We start from the raw sequence: 26573 nt of genomic DNA, 5'->3' as shown, positions 1-26573 counted from the left end.
CCGGTACCGGAATTATCTGGACGTGTGGGAGTGCCCTAAGCCGGAGTGGAACAATCAGAGAAAAGTATAATAGAAACACATCACCACTTCTGTATTTATCACCCACTCCTGGTTTTGGCTTAGAAATACTGAGGTAAAAAACTCACCAAATACTGAACATGTGAACGTTGCCTAAGGGTATGTGTCACGTTCAGGATTGCATCAGGATTCGGTCAGGATTTTATGCCAGTAAAATCCTGACCAAATCTGCACCTGAGGTCACTGGCAGGTCACCTGCGTTGTTCATGCGTTGCTTGAGCATTGTAAGGACATGCTGCGTTCTTAACCCCTTTCTGCCATTGGACATACTATTCCGTCCATGTGGGATGGGCCTTAATTCCCACGGACGGAATAGTATGTCCAGCGCGATCGGCCGCGCTCACGGGGGGAGCGCGGCCGATCACGGCCGGGTGTCAGCTGCCTATCGCAGCTGACATCCGGTGCTATGTGCCATGGGCGGTCACGGACTGCCCCCGGCACATTAACCCCCCGCACACCGCGATCAAACATGATCGCGGTGTTTCAGCGGTGCAAGAAAGTGCTTCCCTGAGCCCCCTGCAGCAATGCGATGTGATCTCGTTGCTGCGAGGGTCTCCTACCTCCCTCCCTGTAGCAGGCCAGGATCCAAGATGGCCGCACCTACCTCCCTCCCTGTAGCAGGCCAGGATCCAAGATGGCCGCAGCATTCGGGTCCTGCAGGGAGGGAAGTGGCTTACCAAGTGCCTGCTCAGAGCAGGCGCTTGGTAACCCTGCACTGCTCTCAGACAGATCGGTGATCTGACAGAGTGCTGTGCAAACTGTCAGATCAGCGATCTGTGATGTCCCCCCCTGGAACAAAGTAAAAAAGTTAAAAAAAAAATTTCCACACGTGTAAAAAAATTTCTAAATAAAGAATAAATAAATTATTCCCATAAATACATTTCTTTATCTAAATATAAAAACAAACAATAAAAGTACACCTATTTAGTATCGCCGCGTCCAAAACGACCCAACCTATAAAACTGTCCCACTAGTTAACCCATTCAGTAAACACCGTAAGAAAAAAAAAAACGAGGCAAAAAACAACGCTTTATTATCATACCGCCGAACAAAAAGTGGAATAACACGCGATCAAAAAGACAGATATAAATAACCATGGTACCGCTGAAAACATCATCTTGTCCCGCAAAAACGAGCCGCCATACAGCAACATCAGCAAAAAAATAAAAAAGTTATAGTCCTCAGAATAAAGCTATGCAAAAACAATTATTTTTTCTATAAAATAGTTTTTATCGTATAAAAGTGCCAAAACATAAAAAATTGATATAAATGAGATATCGCTGTAATCGTACTGACCCGAATAATAAAACTGCTTTATCTATTTTACCAAACGTGGAACGGTATAAACGCCTCCCCCATAAGAATTTCATGAATAGCTGGTTTTTGGTCATTCTGCCTCACAAAAATTGGAATAAAAGGCGATCAAAAAATGTCACGTGCCCGAAAATGTTACCAATAAAAATGTCAACTCGTCCCGCAAAAATCAAGGCCTCACATGACTCTGTGGACTCAAATATGGAAAAATTATAGGTCACAAAATGTGGTAACGCAAAAAATATTTTTTGCAATAAAAAGCGTCTTTCAGTGTGTGACGGCTGCCAATCATAAAAATCCGCTAAAAAAAACGCTATAAAAGTAAATCAAACCCCCCTTCATCACCCCCTTAGTTAGGGAAAAATTAAAAAAATGTATTTATTTCCATTTTCCCATTAGGGCTAGGGTTAGGGCTAGGGTTAGGGTTAGGGCTAGGGTTAGGGTTGGGGCTAGGGTTAAGGCTGCAGTTAGGGTTGGGGCTAAAGTTAGGGTTAGGGTTTGGATTACATTTACGGTTAGGAATAGGGTTGGGATTAGGGTTAGGGGTGTGTCTGGGTTAGAGGTGTGCTTAGGGTTACCGTTGGGATTAGGGTTAGGGGTGTGTTTGGATTGGGGTTTTTAGTTATAATTGGGTGGTTTCCACTGTTTAGGCACATCAGGGGCTCTCCAAATGCGACATGGCGTCCGATCTCAATTCCAGCCAATTCTGCGTTGAAAAAGTAAAACAGTGCTCCTTCCCTGCCGAGCTCTCCCTTGTGCCTAAACAGGAGTTTACCCCAACATATGGGGTATCAGCGTACTCAGGACAAAATGGACAACAACTTTTGGGGTCCGATTTCTCCTGTTACCCTCAGAAAAATACAAAACTGGGGGCTAAAAAATAATTTTTGTGGGAAAAAAAAGATTTTTTATTTTCACGGCTCTGCGTTATAAACTGTAGTGAAACACTTGGGGGCTCAAAGTTATCACAACACATCTAGATAAGTTCCTTGGGGGGTCTAGTTTCAAATATGGGGTCACTTGTGAGGGTTTTCTACTGTTTAGGTACATTAGGGGCTCTGCAAACGCAATGTGACGCCTGCAGACCATTCCATCTAAGTCTGCATTCCAAATGGCGCTCCTTCCCTTCCGAGCCCTCCCATGCGCCCAAACGGTGGTTCGCCCCCACATATGGGGTATCAGCGCACTCAGGACAAATTGGACAACAACTTTTGGGGTCCAATTTCTCCTGTTACCCTCGGAAAAATACAAAACTGGGGGCTAAAAAATAATTTTTGTGGGAAAAAATTTTTGTTTTATTTTTACAGCTCTGCATTATAAACTTCTGTGAAGCTCTTGGTGGGTCAAAGTGCTCACCACACATCTAGATAAGTTCCTTAGGGGGTCTACTTTTCAAAATGGTGTCACTTGTGGGGGGTTTCAATGTTTAGGCACATCAGTGGCTCTCCAAACGCAACATGGCGTCCCATCTTAATTCCTGTCAATTTTGCATTGAAAGTCAAACGGCGCTCCTTCCCTTCCGAGCTCTCCCATGCGCTCAAACAGTGGTTTACTCCCACATATGGGGTATCAGCGTACTCAGGACAAATTGTACAACAACTTTTGTGGTCCAATTTCTTCTCTTGCCATTGGGAAAATAAAAAATTGGGGGCGAAAAGATAAATTGTGAAAAAAAAAGATTTTTTATTTTTACGGTTCTGCATTATAAACTTCTGTAAAGCACTTGGTGGGTCAAAGTGCTCACCACACCTCTAGATAAGTTCCTTAGGGGGTCTACTTTCCAAAATGGTGTCGCTTGTGGGGGGTTTCAATGTTTAGGCACATCAGTGGCTCTCCAAACGCAACATGGCATCCCATCTCAATTCCAGTCAATTTTGCATTGAAAGTCAAATGGCGCTCCTTTGCTTCCGAGCTCTCTCATGCGCCCAAACAGTGGTTTACCTCCACATATTGGGTATCGGCGTACTCAGGACAAATGGTATAACAACGTTTGGGGTCCATTTTCTCCTGTTACCCTTGGTAAAATAAAACAAATTAGAGCTGAAGTACATTTTTTGTGAAAAAAAGTTAAATGTTAATTTTTATTTAAACATTCCAAAAATTCCTGTGAAACATCTGAAGGGTTAATAAACTTCTTGAATGTGGTTTTGAGCACCTTGAGGGGTGCAGTTTTTAGAATGGTGTCACACTTGGGTATTTTCTATCATATAGACTCCTCAAAATGACTTCAAATGAGATGTGGTCCCTAAAATAAAATGGCGTTGGAAAAATGAGAAATTGCTGGTCAACTTTTAACCCTTATAACTCCCTAACAAAAAAAAAAAATTGGTTACAAAATTGTGCTGATGTAAAGTAGACATGTGGGAAATGTTACTTATTAAGTATTTCGTGTGACATATCTCTGTGATTTAATTGCATAAAAATTCAAATTTGGAAAATTGCAACATTTTCTAAATTTTTGACACATTTCTGTTTTTTTCACAAATAAACGCAGGTAATATCAAAGAAATTTTACCATTAACATGAATTACAGTATGTCACGAGAAAACAATGTCAGAATCACCGGGATCCGTTGAAGCGTTCCAGAGTTATAACCTCATAAAGGGACAGTGGTCAGAATTGTAAAAATTGGCCCGGTCCATAACGTGTAAACCACCCTTGGGGGAAAAGGGGTTAAAAGACGCGCCGCATGTGCGTTTTTGCGGGTCTGCTGCATGCGTCTTTTAATGCATAGTGGAGACGGGATTTCATGAAATCCCCTCCACTATGCTGTAACATCTGGACGCTGCGTTTTTGACGCTGCGGCTCAACGCAGCGTCAAAAACGCAGCATTTCCTGAACGTGGAATCATACCCTAATGCTAAACAAGTTAACCCTTAATGACCAGCCTTTTTTAAATTTTTGCCACTTCTCTTTTCAGTAGCCATAACGTTTTTATTTTTTCACTGTTGTGGTTGTTCCAGCAATGGGCTTTGTTTTATGTGCTACAAATTGTATTATATTTTAGTGCTGTTTTGAGGTACATATAAATTACTGCGTAATTTATCCAATTTGTTTGCAATGTAAATATAAAAAAACAACAACCTTGTCTTAATCTTTTTGTGTTTTTACTGCTCACGTTTCACAACAAATAACCTGTTGGATAAATTCTCCAAGTTACAATGGTTGAGTTTATTCAAGGGCAGCAGCTGCATGACAATCTTTCAGGTTTATCTGAGACACAACACACCTGAGGAGAATACTGCACACCTGGTATACTGTTTTTATGCACAATACATGCCTCATAATTATAATTGTGCCTCTTAATGTGGTAAATGTTGCTTGCTAGGCTATGTTCCCACAATGAGATTTGGTGAGGTTTTTTTTTTAAGCTGCAGAATTTCTGAGCTAATTATTTAAATTAAGTTACTTGTGTTTTTTCATTGTGTTTTTCTGTGGGGGTTTGACGTTGCATTTTTTTGTTTATTTTTGGTGTATCATGCTTTAAATAAAGCTTCTTTGATTTTGATACTTTTTGGTTTTGTCAAAACTTTATTGATATACTAAGGTGTGGATTATATGCATTTTTTATGCATTTCCAGAGCAGAACTGCACTAAAAATGCATGTGTGGATTTCACCTGCCTGCGGATTTTATGCACCTAATGCAAGTCTATGGGGATCATCCACACAGAAAACTCAGTGCAATAAAATAAAGGCACAGAGGGCAGTAGATTTATATAAATCCTATCCACTTTGCAGGAACTGTAAGATGCTGCATTTTTGAGGTATTAAAAAAAAACGCAGAAAAAAAGCTCATAGTGGATAATGCCAAAAGTGAGAAATTTCACTTTCTCAAGAAAACCGCACCTATTTAGTCAACAAAGGTTTAGGATATGTTTACAAGGCACAAATGCGCTGCAGATTTTCCCTCCAGGTTTCCGTGCAGAGGGGGTGAGATATTACCAAAATCTCGTCCATACAATACATTACTAAATAACATGGAAGTTGATCTGTATGTACAGTACATTTTTTAATCTACATTATGTCATTTTATGCTGCAGATTTTAACTATGCTGCATTGCATAGGGAGAATTATGGTGCTAAACATGTGTGAATTTGCCGCTAACTCAGTGATGTTTTTTTTATCTGCTCAATGGATGTCTCATATAGACTTAACCTAATATATTTAACTAGATGGAGGCCCGATGCGATAGGGTGGTGATGTGCCGATGGGGGCATGCTGCAAAGCCTTCCTCCATTGGCACGTCACCACCCTCCCGATGCGATAGCATCAGGCCTCCATCATAGTATACGGTATTTCCTCCTCTCCCCGAAGGACACGCCCTGTTACAGCTGGTGATTCCCAGAGCCCCGCCTCCCTCTGGAGCCCCGCCTCTCACCACCTCCACCGCTCTCCACTCCTTGCACCTCCGCACTCAGGAGCCCAGAGATCAGCAGCACAGAGAGCAGCATCTCCGGGATCCATCTGTCACACCTGCTCTCATCCATGTGATCAGCGATCAGCACTCTGTCCCGCCAACATGGCCGTCGCCACTAGGATTGTCGGCGGGAGGAGTGAGGGGAAATGGGGGGCTGCGGAGAGGAGCAAGAGAAGCGATGGAGAGGAGCGACGGAGAGGAGATGGGAAGCGATGGACAGAAGAGAGGGGGACAGGGAGCGACGGACAGAAGAGAGGGGAGACAGGGAGCAACGGAGAGGAGCGAGGGGAGATGGGGGAGTGATAAACAGAAGAGAGGGGAGACGGTGAGCGACGGACAGAAGAGAGGGGAGACAGGGAGAGACGGACAGATTGGTACCACCAGCGGGTGCCATATTAAAATACCCTTTACCTGGGTATTCCAATATGGCGGTCGGCATACTTCCGGTGCGGTGCGGTGGATTGAGGGATTCGAGGACATCCAGATGGAAGTGGATGACAGACATTATAAGGTAATCACATAAATAGTGAGGTCCTTGTGTCATATAAATATGAATCAGATGCACGAAACCTTTTTCTGTACTTTTTAATGATGCTAAAAAATAAATAATCCTAGAGTATGTTTGCTGTTCTGAAGCACTTCTTTTAGAGAAGAATACATTACCGTCAGAATCCACCATACGGTTCAACATGGAACACCTACGGGTCCATTATACGAGAACCATGGGGAGTCCATGTACTGCCATACAGTGCTTGTTACATGGCTGTGCCGTGAGTCATAATCTATTTCTGTACTTGCCAAAAACACTATTATTTGAAAGGTCTAGAGATACTATTAAATGCTCCATTTACTTACAATTATTTATGCAACTTGAAATAAGATTTTTGTACATACCATATTGTTTATCCAATGGTAATGATGGTAATGACGGCAGCATAAAGTAGCACTGGCATGGTGAGCAACTTATGGAAGAGCAGTTCAAGAAAAGCTGCTGATATTCACACAAGTACAAATAGATATTCTAATGTACAGTATGTGAGACATAGCAGTTATCATAGAAGGCCCCATCTCCAGCTTGATATGGCTTCTAACAAACAACCAAAGCAATTAGGCTACACATCGAATATATATGTAGCCCCTGAAAGAAACATTTAGCCACAATGGAGAAAACACATAAAGGTCAGAATGAAACTGCATTTACAGAAGCTTAGCACTTAGCACATTTTTGTGAGGTAGAAAAATATCTGGTTCCAGTAACATAACTGGGTTGTGACTTGTGAATGAAGGTGTTAAATACACAGCTACAGCACCGAACCTTATTTTAAGTCTGAATCAGGCAAGGTTGAAACTCAGTTTTGGCTCAATGGTCACAGTTCTCCCAAATAGGAGTCTGATCTGAGCGTTGACAGTGTGCGCAACGTAAACATACATTTTAAGTTGCACATGTAATTTTCATTAAATAGGTACAATTGGTCCTTCTAGAAATCAAGTCCAACCATGATGAAAATTTAGTCGAAGCCTTATAATATTGTGGGTATAAAGCAAATTTCACATATGTATTTCCCTAACCCAGTAGCAGGTATTTATCTCAGAGTGTCCATATGTAGAAATATATACCCACTGCAAATTAACAAGTGACCTGTCCTCGGGCCTCCACCACTGTCACACAAATGCCTGGAGGTGGTGCTGACAGACTAATGGGCTGGTTGGGGTATACACAGACACTGGTGGGGGTGTGTTCTTGCCCTCAAGCCAATAAGCTTATTATTATGGTGATACACGTGGTTGTGTTGGCCAACAGGCACAAGGGTTTGGTGGCCAATGTGCCCTCTGAAAACCATTTAAATCTCCAGTGGGCTTGTCTTTTTACCTATTACTGTACAGTACAGACCAAAAGTTTGGACACACCTTCTCATTCAAATATTTTTCTGTATTTTCATGAAAATTGTACATTCACACTGAAGGCATCAAAACTATGAATTAACACATGTGGAATTATATACTTAGCAAAAAAGTGTGAAACAACTGAAAATATGTCTTATCTTCTAGGTTCATCAAAGTAGCCACCTTTTGCTTTGATGACTGCTATGCACACTCTTGGCATTCTCTTGATGAGCTTCAAGAGGTAGTCACCGGAAATGGTTTTCACTTCACAGGTGTGCCCTGTCAGGTTTAATAAGTGGGATTTCTTGCTTATAAATGGGGTTGGGACCATCAGTTGTGTTGTGCAGAAGTCTGGTGGATACACAGCTGATAGTCCTACTGAATAGACTGTTAGAATTTGTATTATGGCAAGAAAAAATCAGCTAAGTAAAGAAAAACGAGTGGCCATCATTACTTTAAGAAATGAAGGTCAGTCAGTCCGAAAAATTGGGAAAACTTTGAAAGTGTCCCCAAGTGCAGTGGCAAAAACCATCAAGCACTACAAAGACACTGGCTCTCATGAGGACCGCCCCAGGAAATGAATACCAAGAGTCACCTCTGCTTCTGAGGATAACTTTATCCGAATCACCAGCCTCAGAAATCGCAGGTTAACAGCAGCTCAGATTACAGACCAGGTCAATGCCACACTGACTTCTAGCAGCAGACACATCTCTACAACAACTGTTAAGAGGAGACTTTGTGCAGCAGGCCTTCATGGTAAAATAGCTGCTAGGATACCACTCCTTACACCCACTGATGAAGGAACTGGAGTTCCGAAACGTGCGTCGGGGTGCACAATATCAAGTACTTGGCGATCCTAAGGGTTACTCCCTCATCTTTATACGTAAGTGACTTTTGAAAGTATCTGCATATAGCACCTTAATATAGCACTTTATTTTATGCACCCATGCACTTTTTTTTATAGCCATCCAATTTTACCTGCACTTGGCCTACCAGTATAAGGCTATATACACATTATATGCACTTCATACACTTTGTACCATATGGATTTCTTGATATAATCATTTCACTGAGTGGCATGTGCAATATATGGTTTCCTTTGATACTAATTTAGTCCTTTGGGGTATAATATATAAAATAACTTGACCTACCGCACGCAAAGATTTAAATGTTTCCATATATGAATTGCATTGTTAATATATTCTTGATATGTGCACATATATATTATATACTACATATTTATAATAATTTTAATATTGTATATTTTAATCATTCTATTGCTTCTAATAAAAGATATATATATTTTAAAACATTCCCTGTCTTGGTGGTTCTGGTCCTGTTTATGCTTGGGGCACGGTCCTAAGAGGAGATTTTGTGCAGCAGGCCTTCATGGTAAAATTGCTGCTAGGAAACCAGTGCCAAGGACAAGCAACAAGCAGAAGAGACTTGTTTGGGCTAAAGAACACAAGGAATGGACCTTAGACCAGTGGAAATCTGTGCTTTGGTCCAAATTTGAGATCTTTGGTTCCAACCACTGTGTCTTTGTGCGACGCAGAAAAGGTGAACGGATGGACTCTACATGCTTGGTTCCCACCGTGAAGCATGGATGAGGAGGTGTGATGGTGTGGGGGTGCTTTGCTGGTGACACTATTGGGGATTTATTCAAAATTGAAGGCATACTGAACCAGCATGTTTACCACAGTATCTTGCAGTCACATGCTATTCTATCCGGTTTGCGTTTAGTTGGACCATCATTTATTTTTCAACAGGATAATGACCGCAAACACACCTCCAGGCTGTGTAAGGGCTATTTGACTAAGAAGGAGAGTGATGGGGTGCTTCGCCAGATGACCTGACCTCCACAGTCTCCAGACCTGAACCCAATCAAGATGGTTTGGGGTGAGCTTGACCGCAGAGTGAAGGCAAAAGGGCCAACAAGTGCTAAGCATCTCTGGGAACTCCTTCAAGACTGTTGGAAGACCATTTTGGGTGACTACCTCTTGAAGCTCATCAAGAGAATGCCAAAAGTGTACAAAGCAGTAATCAAAGCAAAATGTGGCTACTTTGAAGAACCTAGAATATAAGACATATTTTCAGTAGTGTTGAGCGATACCTTCCAATATTTGAAAGTTTCGGTATCGGATTGTATCGGGCGATATCCGAAAAATATCGGATATCGCCGATACCGATACCCGATACCAATACAAGTCAATGGGACACAAATATCGGAAGTGATCCTGAAATGGTTCCCAGGGTCTGAAGGAGAGGAAACTCTCCTTCAGGCCCTGGGATCCATATTCATGGAAAAAATAAAGAATAAAAATAAAAAATATGGATATACTCACCCCTCCGGCAGACCCTGGACCTTAGCGGTGTAACCGGCAGCCTCCGTTCCTAAGAATGCAGGGTGAAGGACCATTGATGATGTCGCAGCTTGTGATTGGTCGTGTGATAGATCAGGTGACCGCTCACGCGACCAATCACAAGCCGCGACGTCATCGCAGGTCCTTCACTCGCTCATTCTTAGGAACGGAGGCTGCCGATTGCAGTGGTTACAACCAGGGCGCGTCCGAGGGTGAGTATATCCATATTTTTTATTTTTATTCTTTATTTTACACATGAATATTCATCCCGATCCCGATTCCTGATATCGCAAAAATATCGGAACTCGGTATCGGAATTCCGATACCGCAAATATCGGCCGATACCCGATACTTGCGGTATCGGAATGCTCAACACTAATTTTAAGTTGTTTCACCCTTTTTTGTTAAGTATATAATTCCACATGCCTTTAGTGTGAATGTACATTTTTCATAGTGATGAAAATACAGAAAAATCTTTGAATGAGAAGGTGTGTCCAAACTTTTGGTCTGTACTGTATATCATATACTACTCTAACTTGCTTTATATTAGACTGACCCGTTATACAACCAGCTTTGTTGCCTGCTTATTTTGCTGTTTAACTCCTGGTGGCTGTTGGCTGTTTTCTTTGATGTTTAGGGCATCCCTAGGGCCTTTTAGTGAGGGTAAGCCGTCACTCAGTGGGGGCGCCATTGCGCAAGTCCTAGGGTGCCAACCTCCGATGTTAGGTAAGGTGAATTAAAGAGACAGGGTTTAGTGTAACGAATTGGATAGGCTTTCCTTTTTGCCTGTTTTCCTTTTCGTCTTTTCTTTAGTGTCCCCGTTGTAATTTTTTCTAAGTGGTTGTGTGATTTTTCTGTGTGTATTGGTGCAGACATGTCCTCCTCATGTTTATACTTTTATTATTTGATCTCTGTTACAGCCTTTTGACCTCTGTTCATGTGGTATAATGAGAAGCTAGCTAAAACTCCTTTATTGAATACTGAATAACGTTGTTGTTCGGTTGATTATCTCATCTTTGGGTTACTGTTATCATAAAAAATATTTTTTGATAGCTCATGATGAGATTAGTAACATGAGGACACAATTAAATATGTTGTCTACCACTGGCCACCATTGACGGTCATGTGTTACTATCTTACAATTATATTTGCTGTGATTTAACTCCTGGATGCTCTTCTGGAATTTACTTGTATTGTCTGACAACTCTGTTGGCCTTACTTTACTGCAACACAACATCCTTTATTTGAATCTGACTTTCCCTTGTCTATGTTTCTGCTTCTAATTTTGTTACTGTCCTCATTTCACTAGTTTTGACCTGGATTGTACTTATTTTCACTCAAATTGCTACAAGAGTCAGCAGCTACTCTGTGGACCCAGTGAGGACCCAATGAAGGCCAGCAAAGAGCACAATCCATGGCAGGCGTAAAAAAAATACTAGGAAGCTCTTTGGACCTGCCAATTGGAATAGCATGCACAAAGACAATCTGTGATAATATATTCTGAGTTGATATACCCTTAGAAGTGTGAGGTGGCTTTTACAGAGCACTTCTCATTGCTCAGCACGTATTTGGTGGATCGCAATTCACTAGTAATTGTAAACCATGGGAATGAATGACTAATTTAGTCTCCTATATGGGTACAAGGAAAGTAGACATATGAGACTACACTTATAAATAATTCCCAATGCAGGAAGTAGAAAGCACAATTATATTTCCTTCAAAGGGAATTTGTCACCACATTTCACCTATGTAAACTATTAATATGGATATACAGGCTACAGAATGCTAAACACAGTCCTACCTGTGTCTCATCATATGTGTTGTTGCTGAGAAATCAGTTTTTATGACTTTATACAATTGACCTCTTTGAGGCTCCCAGGAGAGGATGTTACCTGGAAGATAACTCTGCCTCCAGAGCTTGTTTTACATGAAGAGGTGTAACCAGTGTGATGTGTAATGGTTCTCAGTGTTATCAGTGTAATGTGTAATGGTTACCAGTGTGATGTGTAAATGTTACCAGTGTTATCAGTGTGATGTGTAATGGATTCTAGTGTTGCCAGTGTGATGTACAGTTAGGGCCAGAAATATTTGGACAGTGACACAAGTTTTGTTATTTTAGCTGTTTACAAAAACATGTTCAGAAATACAATTATATATATAATATGGGCTGAAAGTGCACACTCCCAGCTGCAATATGATAGTTTCCACATCCAAATCGGAGAAAGGGTTTAGGAATCATAGCTCTGTAATGCATAGCGTCCTCTTTTTCAAGGGACCAAAAGTAATTGGACAATGGACTCTAAGGGCTGCAATTAACTCTGAAGGCGTCTCCCTCGTTAACCTGTAATCAATGAAGTAGTTAAAAGGTCAGGGGTGGATTCCAGGTGTGTGGTTTTGCATTTGGAAGCTGTTGCTGTGATCAGACAACATGCGGTCAAAGGAACTCTCAATTGAGGTGAAGCAGAACATCCTGAGGCTGAAAAAAAAGAAAAAATCCATCAGAGAGATAGCAGACATGCTTGGAGTAGCAAAATCAACAGTTGGGTACATTCTGAGAAAAAAGGAATTGACTGGTGAGCTTGGGAACTCAAAAAGGCCTGGGCGTCCACGGATGACAACAGTGGTGGATGATCGCCGCATACTTAATTTGGTGAAGAAGAACCGGTTCACAACATCAACTGAAGTCCAGAACACTCTCAGTGAAGTAGGTGTATCTGTTTCTAAGTCAACAGTAAAGAGAAGACTCCATGACAGTAAATACAAAGGGTTCACATCTAGATGCAAGCCATTCATCAATACCAAAAATAGACAGGCCAGAGTTAAATTTGCAGAAAAACACCTCAAGAAGCTAGCTCAGTTCTGGAAAAGTATTCTATGGACAGATGAGACAAAGATCAACATGTACCAGAATGATGGGAAGAAAAAAGTTTGGAGAAGAAAGGGAACGGCACATGATCCAAGGCACACCACATCCTCTGTAAAACATGGTGGAGGCAACGTGATGGCATGGGCATGCATGGCTTTCAATGGCACTGGGTCACTTGTGTTTATTGATGACATAAGAGCAGACAAGAGTAGCCGGATGAATTCTGAAGTGTACCGGGATATACTTTCAGCCCAGATTCAGCCAAATGCTGCAAAGTTGATTGGACGGCGCTTCATAGTACAGATGGACAATGACCCCAAGCATACATCCAAAGCTACCCAGGAGTTCATGAGTGCCAAAAAGTGGAACATTCTGCAATGGCCAAGTCAATCTCCAGATCTAAACCCAATTGAGCATGCATTTCACTTGCTCAAATCCAGACTTAAGACGGAAAGACCCACAAACAAGCAAGACCTGAAGGCTGCGGCTGTTAAGGCCTGGCAAAGCATTAAGAAGGAGGAAACCCAGCGTTTGGTGATGTCCATGGGTTCCAGACTTAAGGCAGTGATTGCCTCCAAAGGATTTGCAACAAAATATTGAAAATAAAAATATTTTGTTTGGGTTATGTTTATTTGTCCAATTACTTTTGACCTCCTAAAATGTGGAGTGTTTGTAAAGAAATGTGTACAATTCCTACATTTTCTATCAGATATTTTTGTTCAACCCTTCAAATTAAATGTTACAATCTGCACTTGAATTCTGTTGTAGAGGTTTCATTTCAAATCCAATGTGGTGGCATGCAGAGCCCAACTTGCGAAAATTGTGTCACTGTCCAAATATTTCTGGCCCTAACTGTATAATGGATATCAGTGTTACCAGTGTGATGTGTAATGGTTACCAGTGTTATCAGTGTGATGTGTAATGGATTCTACAGTAGTGTTGCTAGTGTGATGTATAATGGATACCAGTGTTACCAGTGTGATGTGTAACGGTTACCAGTGTTACCAGTGTGATGTATAATGGTTCCTAGTGTGATGAATAATGGTTACCAGTGTTCAGTGTGATATGTAATGGCCTCTCTATGTTCCTGATCTCTCTGCAGAGCTGTGTGTGATTATACCTGACATATCTACAAGTTCCTCTCCACGCGACCCCCCCAACGGACCTATCGATTACAGTAAACGGCGGCCCACTCTCCCCAGTCCCACAAGCTCGCTGCATCGGGGTAATCCTTGACACTGATCTCTCCTTCAAACCACATGTCCAAGCTCTTTCCACTTCCTGCCACCTTCAACTCAAAAATATTTCACGGATCCGTACATTCCTAAACCAAGAATCTGCAAAAACCCTAGTCCATGCCCTCATCATCTCCCGCTTTGACTACTGAAACCTCCTGCTCTATGGCCTCCCCTCGAACACTCTCGCACCCCTCCAATCTATTCTAAACTCTGTTGCCCGGCTAATCCACCTGTCCCCCCGATATTCCCCGGCCTCTCCCCTCTGTCATTCCCTTCACTGGCTCCCTGTTGTGAGTTCCATTCTGGAGCTCCCTCCTGTGGTTGCTAATGGTATTTTTGCGAGTTCTGCCCTTGGGCTCCCTCTGGTGGTTTCGAGTGGAACTGCTGCTCCATTAGGTAGCTGTAGCAGCTGCCTTCACTAATCGCCTTGCCTGGGTTTGTTATTTAAACCTGCTCTGGGCTTTAGTCCATGCCTGCTGTCAATGTTCTTGGTTGGATTTGATTCTTCCCTTGGATTTCTCATATGGCCAGTCCTTTTCTGCAAAAGATAAGTTTTGCTAGTTTTGTTTGTCCATTTGTTTGGACTCTATTGCTTTGCATTTTGTCTCTTTTGTCCAGCTTGTCACTATGTCTTATTCAGGCTAGCTGGAAGCTCTGGGAAAGCAGATTTGCCCCTCCACTCTGTGAGTCGGTGTGGAGTTCATTTTTGTAAACTCTGCATGGATTTTGTAGTTTTTAATACTGACCGCACAGTATCCTTTGCTCTCTGTCTATCTAGTTTAGTATTGGCCTCCCTTTGCTGAATTCTAATTTCATTTCTGTGTTCGTCATTTCCCTCTCCTTTCACAGTCAATATTTGTGGGGGGCTGTCTTTCCTTTTGGGGGTTTCTCTGAGGCAAGATAGCTTTCTATTTCCTTCTTTAGGGGTAGTTATATCTTAGGCTGTGACGAGGTGTCTAGGGAGTGTCAGGAACATCCCACGGCTATTTCTAGTTGTGTTGTTAGGATTAGGGACTGCGGTCAGTAGAGATACCACCTTCTCAGAGCTCGTTCCATGTTGCGTTTTAGCCACCAGGTCATTTCAGTGTGGCCTCTTAACCACCAGGTCATAACAGCTCCCCATTACCCAGAGACTCCAGTACAAAACCCTAACCATGACATGCAAAGCCATCCACAACCTGCCTCCTCCATACATCTGTGACCTCGTCTCCCGGTACTTACCTGCACGCAACCTCCGATTCTCACAAGATCTCCTTCTCTACTCCCCTCTTATCTCCTCTTCCCACAATCGCATACAAGATTTCTCTCTCGCATCACCCCTACTCTGGAACTGTCTACCACAACATATCAGACTCTTGCCTATCATTGAAACCATCAAAAAGAACCTAAAGACCTACCTCTTCTGACAAGCCTACAAATGCAGTAACCACCGATCGACCAAACCACTGCATGACCAGCTCTATCCTCACCTACTGTATCCTCACCCATCCCTTGTAGATTGTGAGCCCTCGCGGGCAGGGACCTCTCTCCTACTGTACCAGTTGTGACTCGTATTGTGTAAGATTATTGTACTTGTTTTTATTATGTATACACCTCCTCACATGTAAAGCGCCATGGAATAAATAGAGCTATAATGATAAATAATAATAATAATCTTCAGCTTCCATCTCACAGGCAGACAGGGTAGCAATATTGTTACAATACAGCAAAGCTGAGAGAGAAGCAAAAATGTGTTTGCAAGAAGACAAATTCCATTTCTCTTTTTCTGTGTTAGTTACTTGTCTCACTGGTAATTTCCCTTCATGTAAATACAGCTCTGGAGGCAGAGTTATCCTCCAGGCACCATCTGCCCTGATGCCTGGAAGAGGTCATTTAAATAAAATAATAAAAGATGATTTCTCAACAACAAAGCATCTTATATGAGACACACAGGGAGGACTGTTTTCAGCAGTCTATAGCCTGTATGGCCATATTATTACCGTATATACTCGAGTATAAGCCGACCCATGTATAAGTCGAGGCACCTAATTTTGCCACGAAAAACTGGGTAAGCTTATTGACTTGAGTATAAGCCGAGTATGCATTGTCCCCTCATCCCTGTCCCGGTATGCATGGCTCCTCTGTCCTCCCCCTGTTGTGCGCATGGCTCCATCATCCTCCCCCTGTTGTGTGCATGGCTCCTCCGTCCTCCCCCTTGTTGTGTACATGGCTCCTCTGTCCTCCCCCTGTTGTGTGCATGGCTCCTCCGTCCTCCCCCTGTTGTGTGCATGGCTCCTCCGTCCTCCCCCTGTTGTGTGCATGGCTCCTCCGTCCTCCCCCCTGTTGTGTGCATGACTCCTTCGTCCTCCCCCTGTTGTGTGCATGGCTCCTCCGTCCTCCCCCCTGTTGTGTGCATGTCTCCTCTGTCCTCCCCCTGTTGTGTGCATGGCTCCTCCCTCCTCCCCCTGTTGTGTCCATGACTCCTCTATCCTCCCTCTGTTGTCTGCATGACTCCTCTGTCCTCCCTCTGTTGTCTGCATGGTTTCTCCGTCCTCACCCTGTTGTGTACATGGCTCCTCCATCCTCCCCCTGTTGTAAGCATGGCTTCTCCGTCCTCCCCCTGTTGTGTGCATGGCTCCATCATCCTCCTCTGTTGTGTGCATGGCTCCAACGTCCTCCCCCTGTTGTGTACATGGCTCCTCCGTCCTCCCCCTGTTGTGTGCATGGCTCCTCCGTCCTCCCCTGTTGTGTGCATGTCTCCTCTGTCCTCGCCCTGTTGTGCGCATTGCTTCTCCGTCCTCCCCCTGTTGTGCGCGAGGCTCAATCATCCTCCCCTGTTGTGTGCATGGCTCCTCCGTCCTCCCCCTGTTGTGCACATGGCTCCTCCGTCCTCTCCCTGTTGTGTGCATGGCTTCTCTGTCCTCCCCCTGTTATGAGCATGGCTCCTTCGTCCTCCCCCCTGTTGTGTGCATGCCTCCTTCGTCCTTCCCCCTGTTGTGTGCATGGCTCCTCCGTCCTCCCCCCTGTTGTGTGTATTGCTCCTCCGTCTTCCCCCTGTTGTGTGCATGGCTTCTATGCCCTCCCCCTATTGTATGCATGGCTCCTCTGTCCTCCCCATCTTGTCTGCATTGTTCCTCCGTCCTCCCCCTGTTGTGTACATGGCTCCTCCGTCCTCTCCCTGTTGTGTGCATGGCTTCTCCGTCCTCCCCGTTATGAGCATGGCTCCTCCGTCCTCCCCCCTGTTGTGTGCATGGCTCCTTCGTCCTCCCCCCTGTTGTGTGCATGGCTCCTCCGTCCTCCCCCCTGTTGTGTGCATGGCTCCTCCGTCCTCCCCCTGTTGTGTGCATCGTTCCTCCTTCCTCCCCCTGTTGTGTCCATGACTCCTCCGCCATTCCCCTGTTGTGCGCATGGCTCCTCCGTCCTCCCCCTGTTATGTGCATGGCTCCTCCGTCCTCCCCCCTGTTGTGTTCATGGCTCCTCAATCCTCCCCCTGTTGTGTACATGGCTCCTCCATCCTCCCCCTGTTTTGTGCATGGCTTCTCCATCCTCCCCCTGTTGTGTACATATTGCTCCTCCGTCTTCCCCCTGTTGTGTACATGGCTTCTATGCCCTCCCCCTATTTTGTGCATGGCTCCTCCGTCCTCCCCCTCTTGTCTGCATGGTTCCTCCGTCCTCCCCCTGTTGTGTACATGGCTCCTCCGTCCTCCCCCTGTTGTGTGCATGGCTTCTCCGTCCTCCCCCTGTTGTGTGCATGGCTCCTCCGTCGTCCTCCTGTTGTGTGCATGGCTCCTCCGTCCTCCCCCTGTTGTGTGCATGGCTTCTCCGTCCTCTCCTTGTTGTGTGCATGGCTCATCCATCCTCCCCTGTTGTGTGCATGGCTCCTCCGTCGTCCTCCTGTTGTGTGCATGGCTCCTCCGTCCTCCCCCTGTTGTGTGCATGGCTTCGCCGTCCTCCCTCTGTTGTGTGCATGGCTTCTCCGTCCTCCCCATGTTGTGTGCATGGCTCCTCCAGCCTCCCCCTGTTGTGTGCATGGCTTCTCCGTCCTTGCCCTGTTGTTTCCATGGCTCTTCCGTCCTCCCCATGTTGTGTGCATGGCTCCTCCATCCTCCCCCTGTTGTCTGCATGGCTTCTCCGTCCTTCCCCTGTTGTTTCCATGGCTCTTCCGTCCTCCCCCCGTTGTGTGCATGGCTCCTCCATCCTCCCCCTGTTGTGTGCATGGTTCCTCTGTCCTCCCTGTTGTGTGCATGGCTCCTCCGTCCTCCCCCTATTGTGAGCATGGTTCCTCCATCCTCCCCCTGTTGTGTGCATGGCTCCTCCATCCTCCCCCTGTTGTACGCATGGCTCCTCCGTCCTCCCCATTTTGTGTGCATGGCTCCTCCATCCTCCCCTGTTGTGTGCATGGCTCCTCCGTCCTCCCCCTGTTGTGTGCATGGCTCCTCCATCCTCCCCCTGTTTTGTGCATGGCTTCTCCGTCCTTCCCCTGTTGTTTCCATGGCTCTTCTGTCCTCCCCATGTTGTGTGCATGGCTCCTCCATCCTCCCCCTGTTGTCTGCATGGCTTCTCCGTCCTTCCCCTGTTGTTTCCATGGCTCTTCCGTCCTCCCCCCGTTGTGTGCATGGCTCCTCCATCCTCCCCCTGTTGTGTGCATGGTTCCTCTGTCCTCCCCGTTGTGTGCATGGCTCCTCCGTCCTCCCCCTATTGTGAGCATGGCTCCTCCATCCTCCCCCTGTTGTGTGCATGGCTCCTCCATCCTCCCCCTGTTGTACGCATGGCTCCTCCATCCTCCCCATGTTGTGTGCATGGCTCCTCCATCCTCCCCTGTTGTGTGCATGGCTCCTCCGTCCTCCCCATGTTGTGTACATGGCTCCTCCATCCTCCCCCTGCTTTGTGCATGGCTTCTCCATCCTCCCCCTGTTGTGTACATATTGCTCCTCCGTCCTCCCCCTGTTGTGTGCATGGCTTCTATGCCCTCCCCCTATTGTGTGCATGGCTCCTCTGTCCTCCCCATCTTGTCTGCATGGTTCCTCCGTCCTCCCCCTGTTGTGTACATGGCTCCTCCATCCTCTCCCTGTTGTGTGCATGGCTTCTCCGTCCTCCCCCTGTTATGAGCATGGCTCCTCCGTCCTCTCCCTGTTGTGTGCATGGCTTCTCCGTCCTCCCCCTGTTGTGTGCATGGCTCCTTCGTCCTCCCTCCTGTTGTGTGCATGGCTCCTCCGTCCTCCCCCCTGTTGTGTGCATGGCTCCTCCGTCCTCCCCCTGTTGTGTGCATGGTTCCTCCTTCCTCCCACTGTTGTGTCCATGGCTCCTCCGCCATTCCCCTGTTGTGCGCATGGCTCCTCCGTCCTCCCCCTGTTATGTGCATGGCTCCTCCGTCCTCCCCCCTGTTGTGTTCACGGCTCCTCCATCCTCCCCCTGTTGTGTACATGGCTCCTCCATCCTCCCCCTGTTTTGTGCATGGCTTCTCCATCCTCCCCCTGTTGTGTACATATTGCTCCTCCGTCTTCCCCCTGTTGTGTGCATGGCTTCTATGCCCTCCCCCTATTTTGTGCATGGCTCCTCCGTCCTCCCCCTCTTGTCTGCATGGTTCCTCCGTCCTCCCCCTGTTGTGTACATGGCTCCTCCGTCCTCCCCCTGTTGTGTGCATGGCTTCTCCGTCCTCCCCCTGTTGTGTGCATGGCTCCTCCGTCGTCCTCCTGTTGTGTGCATGGCTCCTCCGTCCTCCCCCTGTTGTGTGCATGGCTTCTCCGTCCTCCCCTTGTTGTGTGCATGGCTCCTCCATCCTCCCCCTGTTGTGTGCATGGCTTCTCCGTCCTTCCCCTGTTGTTTCCATGGCTCTTCCGTCCTCCCCCTGTTGTGTGCATGGCTCCTCCATCCTCCCCCTGTTGTGTGCATGGCTTCTCCGTCCTTCCCCTGTTGTTTCCATGGCTCCTCCATCCTCCCCCTGTTGTGTGCATGGCTTCTCCGTCCTTCCCCTGTTGTTTCCATGGCTCCTCCGTCCTCCCCCCTGTTGTGTGCATGGCTCCTTCGTCCTCCCCCCTATTGTGTGCATGGCTCCTCCGTCCTCCCCCCTGTTGTGTGCATGGCTCCTCCGTCCTCCCCCTGTTGTGTGCATGGTTCCTCCTTCCTCCCCCTGTTGTGTCCATGGCTCCTCCGCCATTCCCCTGTTGTGCGCATGACTCCTCCGTCCTCCCCCTGTTATGTGCATGGCTCCTCCGTCCTCCCTCCTGTTGTGTTCATGGCTCCTCCATCCTCCCCCTGTTGTGTACATGGCTCCTCCATCCTCCCCCTGTTTTGTGCATGGCTTCTCCATCCTCCCCCTGTTGTGTACATATTGCTCCTCCGTCTTCCCCCTGTTGTGTGCATGGCTTCTATGCCCTCCCCCTATTTTGTGCATGGCTCCTCCGTCCTCCCCCTCTTGTCTGCATGGTTCCTCCGTCCTCCCCCTGTTGTGTACATGGCTCCTCCGTCCTCCCCCTGTTGTGTGCATGGCTCCTCCGTCGTCCTCCTGTTGTGTGCATGGCTCCTCCGTCCTCCCCCTGTTGTGTGCATGGCTTCTCCGTCCTCCCCTTGTTGTGTGCATGGCTCATCCATCCTCCCCTGTTGTGTGCATGGTTCCTCCGTCCTCCCCCTGTTGTGTACATGGCTCCTCCGTCCTCCCCCTGTTGTGTGCATGGCTTCTCCGTCCTCCCCCTGTTGTGTGCATGGCTCCTCCGTCGTCCTCCTGTTGTGTGCATGGCTTTGCCGTCCTCCCTCTGTTGTGTGCATGGCTTCTCCGTCCTCCCCATGTTGTGTGCATGGCTCCTCCATCCTCCCCCTGTTGTGTGCATGGCTTCTGCGTCCTTCCCCTGTTGTTTCCATGGCTCTTCCGTCCTCCCCATGTTGTGTGCATGGCTCCTCCATCCTCCCCCTGTTGTCTGCATGGCTTCTCCGTCCTTCCCCTGTTGTTTCCATGGCTCTTCCGTCCTCCCCCCGTTGTGTGCATGGCTCCTCCATCCTCCCCCTGTTGTGTGCATGGTTCATCTGTCCTCCCCGTTGTGTGCATGGCTCCTCCGTCCTCCCCCTATTGTGAGCATGGCTCCTCCATCCTCCCCCTGTTGTGTGCATGGCTCCTCCATCCTCCCCCTGTTGTGTGCATGGCTCCTCCGTCCTCCCCCTGTTGTGTGCATGGCTCCTCCGTCCTCCCCCTATTGTGAGCATGGCTCCTCCATCCTCCCCCTGTTGTGTGCATGGCTCCTCCATCCTCCCCCTGTTGTGTGCATGGCTCCTCCGTCCTCCCCCTGTTGTGTGCATGGCTCCTCCGTCCTCCCCATGTTGTGTGCATGGCTCCTCCATCCTCCCCCTGTTGTGTGCATGGCTCCTCCATCCTCCCCCTGTTGTACGCATGGCTCCTCCGTCCTCCCCATTGTGTGCATGGCTCCTCCATCCTCCCCCTGTTGTACGCATGGCTCCTCCATCCTCCCCCTGTTGTACGCATGGCTCCTCCGTCCTCCCCATTGTGTGCATGGCTCCTCCATCCTCCCCCTGTTGTACGCATGGCTCCTCCATCCTCCCCCTGTTGTACGCATGGCTCCTCCGTCCTCCCCGTTGTGTGCATGGCTCCTCCGTGACAGATTCCCCTTAAGATGGCAGCTGTCCTCTGCACATACAGTATAACATGTCCACTCTTGGCCTAATCGACAAACTGTAGGATAATGTTTGTTCAACAATATGATAGTGTTGCTCAAAAACACAGAGGGCGGTTTCACACCATGTTTTTGGACTTTATGTATGAATTTGTATTAAGAAAAACTATACTTATATGAATACATTTGTATTTACATAGAATAGAGTAAGGTAAACGTCTGCATGTAAAATGGGTATCATTTTGAGAACTGTTTGCACCCATATCTGTTTCGATCTTTTTTTTACAGTCTTCTGCACTTTTTCATCCCTTGAAAAAACAAATCGGTTTATATAACATTTCAATTGATGGAAAAAGGAGGAAAATATATAGTCTACTGTTTGCATTCTTTTTTTCAAGATGTTTATTTTTTTTTTTACAGAAATGAAGTCACTTGACCCCCTGACAGTCCTTCCTACATCTTTAACAAAAAAGCCTTTTTTTTAAAAAAAAAAAAGAAAATAAACAGATGCAACATTTACATAAAGAAAAACGGATATACTTTCTTCAAGACTGTGTCCGTTTGCTTCAGTTTTACAACAGATCAGGGTTTTTTGTTTACAGTATAAAAACATGTAGCTTTCAAATGTTATAAAAACGTGGTGTGAACCAGGCCTTACGCCCTCTCCCCAGGATCTGGAACTAGCAGCTTCTATTACTTTTTCATGTGTACTAAAACAATAAAAAGGTGACTTATATTGGTTGCTTTAGGAAACATGCTGATTTGCTGCACAACACTTGTGAAACGAAAATAAGTAGCTGAGAAGAATTATAATTCTTAATCATCCTGTTACCATGGATACTGAGATTATTGAGTATTCTTTGCCAGATGGTCTCTGGCAGAGAAAAGTCATTGCAGCCCCCAATCTGGTGACCGGTAACTGCTCATTAGAAGACTGTACACACTTCTGTGTTTCTCAAACAAGAATTTGGTAGGCCAATGAGTGGGCACAACATCAACCTCTAGGTTCTCCCAATTGTTCCATAAAATGGAGGTCTGTCATGATGGTAGATTTTCTCGAAAAGGGTATTCTCTGCATGCACAATCTACGGCAACTCTAGTGATGCTTCTCGCTTGACTTTTTTCCTCATCTATAATAAAAATAGGGTTCCGTGAACCCCCCGATTGTCTAATTCTAAGGACACTGGGGGGATCATAAACAACAAATAAAATCACTGGACCCCCATTCTCTCTGAAAATCCTTAAAAAACTGTTAATGTGTTAAATGTTTACAGTGGAAGTGCCCATTTAATATTCACCATGGACATGGGTGGCCACTTTAAGTTCGATCACAAACCATACGTAAAACCGAAATACCTTAAATTCCATGTTACGGCAAACTATTAGCTAAAATATTCTGACTTGATTGATCACAATTTTAACCAATTAGTTGCCATTGATCAATTGCTTACATGAAAGCAAGCAGCTAAATGAATTGCCAAATCAGCTTGATCCGTGATTGTGCTTGCTTTATGGTGTCCCTGTCCATTCACGGCTAGCAGTGACGATCAGTCTCTTACTAGACATGCATCTGCCCTACATACTCTACGGTATATCCGTCTCTGCTATGGGAATAAATCCCAGCAGAGCGGACAGGGATCTGCGGCACAGACCAGCGTATTGCACAGGATGCCGAGTGGAAACCACACAGTGTCGGAGCCAGGATACAGAACAGCATCCTTCATTTCCGGTGCTGAGCAGCTGCGTTCAGGAATGGAAAGCGGGCGGCACTGAGCCCCACACATAGGCAGGGAGGGCTGCGCTAGTTGTATTAATGCACAGATGCATATTGTACTTTATATAATACGGATAATAATCAGCATAGGGATTATTGATAGACCTTGTCTCCATAAATACAAGGCTAAGTAGTAATGAGAGCAAGGACCCAAGCCGCTGGCTACAGCAGGGTTATTCCCCTGCCTCCTCCCCTGTCCTCAGCGTTACTGGACCTGCAGCACAGGCTGCTAATGAGAGCCGTGTGCATGAATCAGCAGCCCCTTGTCATAACGTCAGGATGCAGAATCCAGCAATACAACCCTACCGTCAGTCCTATGGCTAGCTTTCTCCTTGGCACACGAGATGCTGCGACCTGATTAATAATCTAGCCCGGTATACAGCACGTTCTCCCTCAGAATCACATCTTTTATGGTCGGCTTATCATTAATGATAATGATGTAGGGCATGTGGCTTACTTATAATAAACTCACTGCATGTAACGCAACTGGGACGGTGGTGGCACTACGCCGCCATTACAAGTCACAGTGGTCTTCAGGCTGGATCTGCTTATTTCACGGAAAGCTGTGTCCACATGAGGATTTGTGGTACCAACGTGTCGTATGACGAATGGATCCCTCGGATCGATCAACTGGAATCGCCAAAACACCAACCGTCAGATGGAAGCCCATACACATTCATATCAAAACGTTATGCAACTTAGGGAAATGAATTTGTTTGGGATTGCTAATCAATGGGATCATCTAGAGAGGCGATCAATCAGCCGCTATAAATAGAACAGTTTATGTGCTGTGACTACAGGAGCCCGCATTAGCAAGACCCGCACATTGTAACCCAGCCTCCTGGCTACTGATGGTCCGGGTGGTACGTTTGCCATAAGATCAGCTTGGTGAATGAGTAACCATTCTAATAAGGAGATATTACTCGGAGTAAAATGGCTGATCATCACTCTGCATCTGCTCATATTTCATTACAGATCACTGCCCCATATGTTTGACTGTTCTCCCACAAATACATTACTGGGGACTACACAGCCCAGCAAACACACAGGCGGCTGCTATGCAGTAGGTAGCACTTATAGACATATATACCAGTCCCTGCTAGTGCTATGTATTGGAATGCCATGATGCAGTAACAGGTCCTAATGGCTATGCTCCATGCCGAGCATGTAAGGGCACCATTGGTTGCCAGGGTGGCGTATAAAGCATTGCAGGACAAACTTGCAGTAGAAAAGATAGGTGAGTGTTTGCACCGCACTGTGACTATTCGCCTATAGGACAATGGTATAGGTAGATGGATCACATATTATCATTTCTAATAAGGATGATGAAAATGCACTACTTACAAGCATTGGTTACGGCAAAGCTGTTAGCTACCTCCAGATTGTCGATATGGGGCGTCAGTCTAAACTCTGAAATGGAATTGAAAACCATCCCTACCCGAAATGCACTGTATTCCTGATCTGCACCCCTTGGAAATAATCCTCCTGGAAAAGATGACATATCATAATGTTATATATCTTAGGCTCAGCTACAACAGAATAGACCACATTGCAAAGAAAAAAAAATGCAATCTTACATTTTTACATAGAGGGAATTCCTGCTCATTGGTAATTATGGTGTAAAACCTCCAACTGTGGAGCTGTGGTCAATTGCCAAAGGTGCAGATGCCAAGATAAATCCTGTGATCTGGCCAGTATATATCATGGGAAGCGGAAGGTACATATATCATGGCATGTGCAGCGCTAATCACGGTGATTGACTTATTAGTACATGTATTATGAGATACTGTGGGAACATGCTTCTGGCTGTGCAGCTGCAGGCACTGTAACGTTGTAACACACACATGCAATCAGAGATTATGGGCACCGCTGTGGTGCTGTAGTCTCTACCATCTGATGGTTACTAAGAAAACATCAAATATATAAGGGTGTAATAGAAATAATGACAACAAATATCTTACCTATCTGTATGCTATTGGAATACACTCCAATAATGAGTCCCCACAGAACAGGAACCAGGAAGACAGAAATATACATAATCTTGTGCATTTCCAAGAGAGAGAAAAATCAAGCATCCAAGAGAACAGCTTCCTGTGTCTACTGCAGTCGTGCTTTAGATCAGCTGCATGCTTCTGAAGGCATGGACAACCCGAGAAACACGAGCTGAGGGCTGATGGAGTCTGGAAGATGGAGGCTGCCCTGGCTCCTGGATGCTTGGATGCAGATGTGGTCCCTGTGTCTCAGTATTGTTCATTCAGACACTCAGAGAGAGGAGGCAGGCAGACGGGAGCGAGCATCGGGGGCGAGCACAGTCTTCCCCCACCAGCACCTCTCTTCCTTCCAGGAAACAAAAGGAAGCAGCAGGGTAACAAGCAGTCCTACAAGGATGGGTCCTACAAGGATGGGTCCTACAAGGATGGGTCCTACATGCATGGATCCTACAAGGATGGGTCCTACAAGGATGGGTCCTACATAGATGGATCCTACAAGGATGGGTCCTACAAGGATGGGTCCTACAAGGATGGGTCCTACATAGATGGGTCCTACAAGGATGGGTCCTACAAGGATGGGTCCTACAAGGATGGGTCCTAGAAGGATGGGTCCTACATGCATGGATCCTACAAGGATGGGTCCTACAAGGATGGGTCCTACAAGGAAGGGTCCTACATGGATGGATCCTACAAGGAAGGATCCTACATGGATGGATCTTACATGGATGGGTCCTGCAAGGATGGAGTCAGAGCCTCCACAAAGTTAGACCCCAAACCTCAGCAAGCACTGTACAGAGCTCAGGAGAAAGCAACACCTAGCAAGGAATTTATTAACCCATGTGTCAGAGCTTGCAGCCTTTCAGCTCTTCTGTAGAGAAGTTTGCAAACACAGCAAATGTAGGTCAGTGTCTCTCATAAGGGTCAGTGACCCATAAGGTCACACAGCAATTAGAATTACTAGTAAGTATAACCAAATCATGAATACATAATCAAAATGACTTATACCTGTAACGCACAGTGTAAGGGAAATACAACACTATGTACA

General features: G+C 45.9%; 1 protein-coding gene across 5 annotated transcripts in view; it reads right to left on the bottom strand.

Moving 5' to 3' along the window:
- The window catches only part of GRIA2 (glutamate ionotropic receptor AMPA type subunit 2), a 324576-nt gene extending 298204 nt beyond the window's left edge, over positions 1 to 26372 (bottom strand). For 2 of the 5 annotated variants that reach the window (XM_069744129.1, XM_069744128.1), the window contains exons 1-2: positions 25499 to 25822; positions 24882 to 25022 (exon numbers count right to left, since the gene is read on the bottom strand). In XM_069744129.1, the coding sequence (XP_069600230.1) occupies positions 24882 to 25022; positions 25499 to 25586 (229 nt within the window). In that variant the 5' untranslated portion in view covers positions 25587 to 25822. Of the gene's footprint in view, positions 1 to 24881; positions 25023 to 25498 lie in introns of all 5 variants that reach the window. The other 3 variants (XR_011316978.1, XM_069744126.1, XM_069744127.1) reach the window with 3 other exon arrangements.
- Between the last annotated feature and the right edge of the window lie 201 nt (positions 26373 to 26573).

This window comes from Ranitomeya imitator, chromosome 1 (assembly GCF_032444005.1).
Source record: "Ranitomeya imitator isolate aRanImi1 chromosome 1, aRanImi1.pri, whole genome shotgun sequence".
Taxonomy (NCBI): Eukaryota; Metazoa; Chordata; class Amphibia; order Anura; family Dendrobatidae; genus Ranitomeya; species Ranitomeya imitator.
The sequence above is the reverse complement of the archived record's forward strand: the minus strand, read 5'-3'. Positions and strand labels throughout refer to the sequence as shown.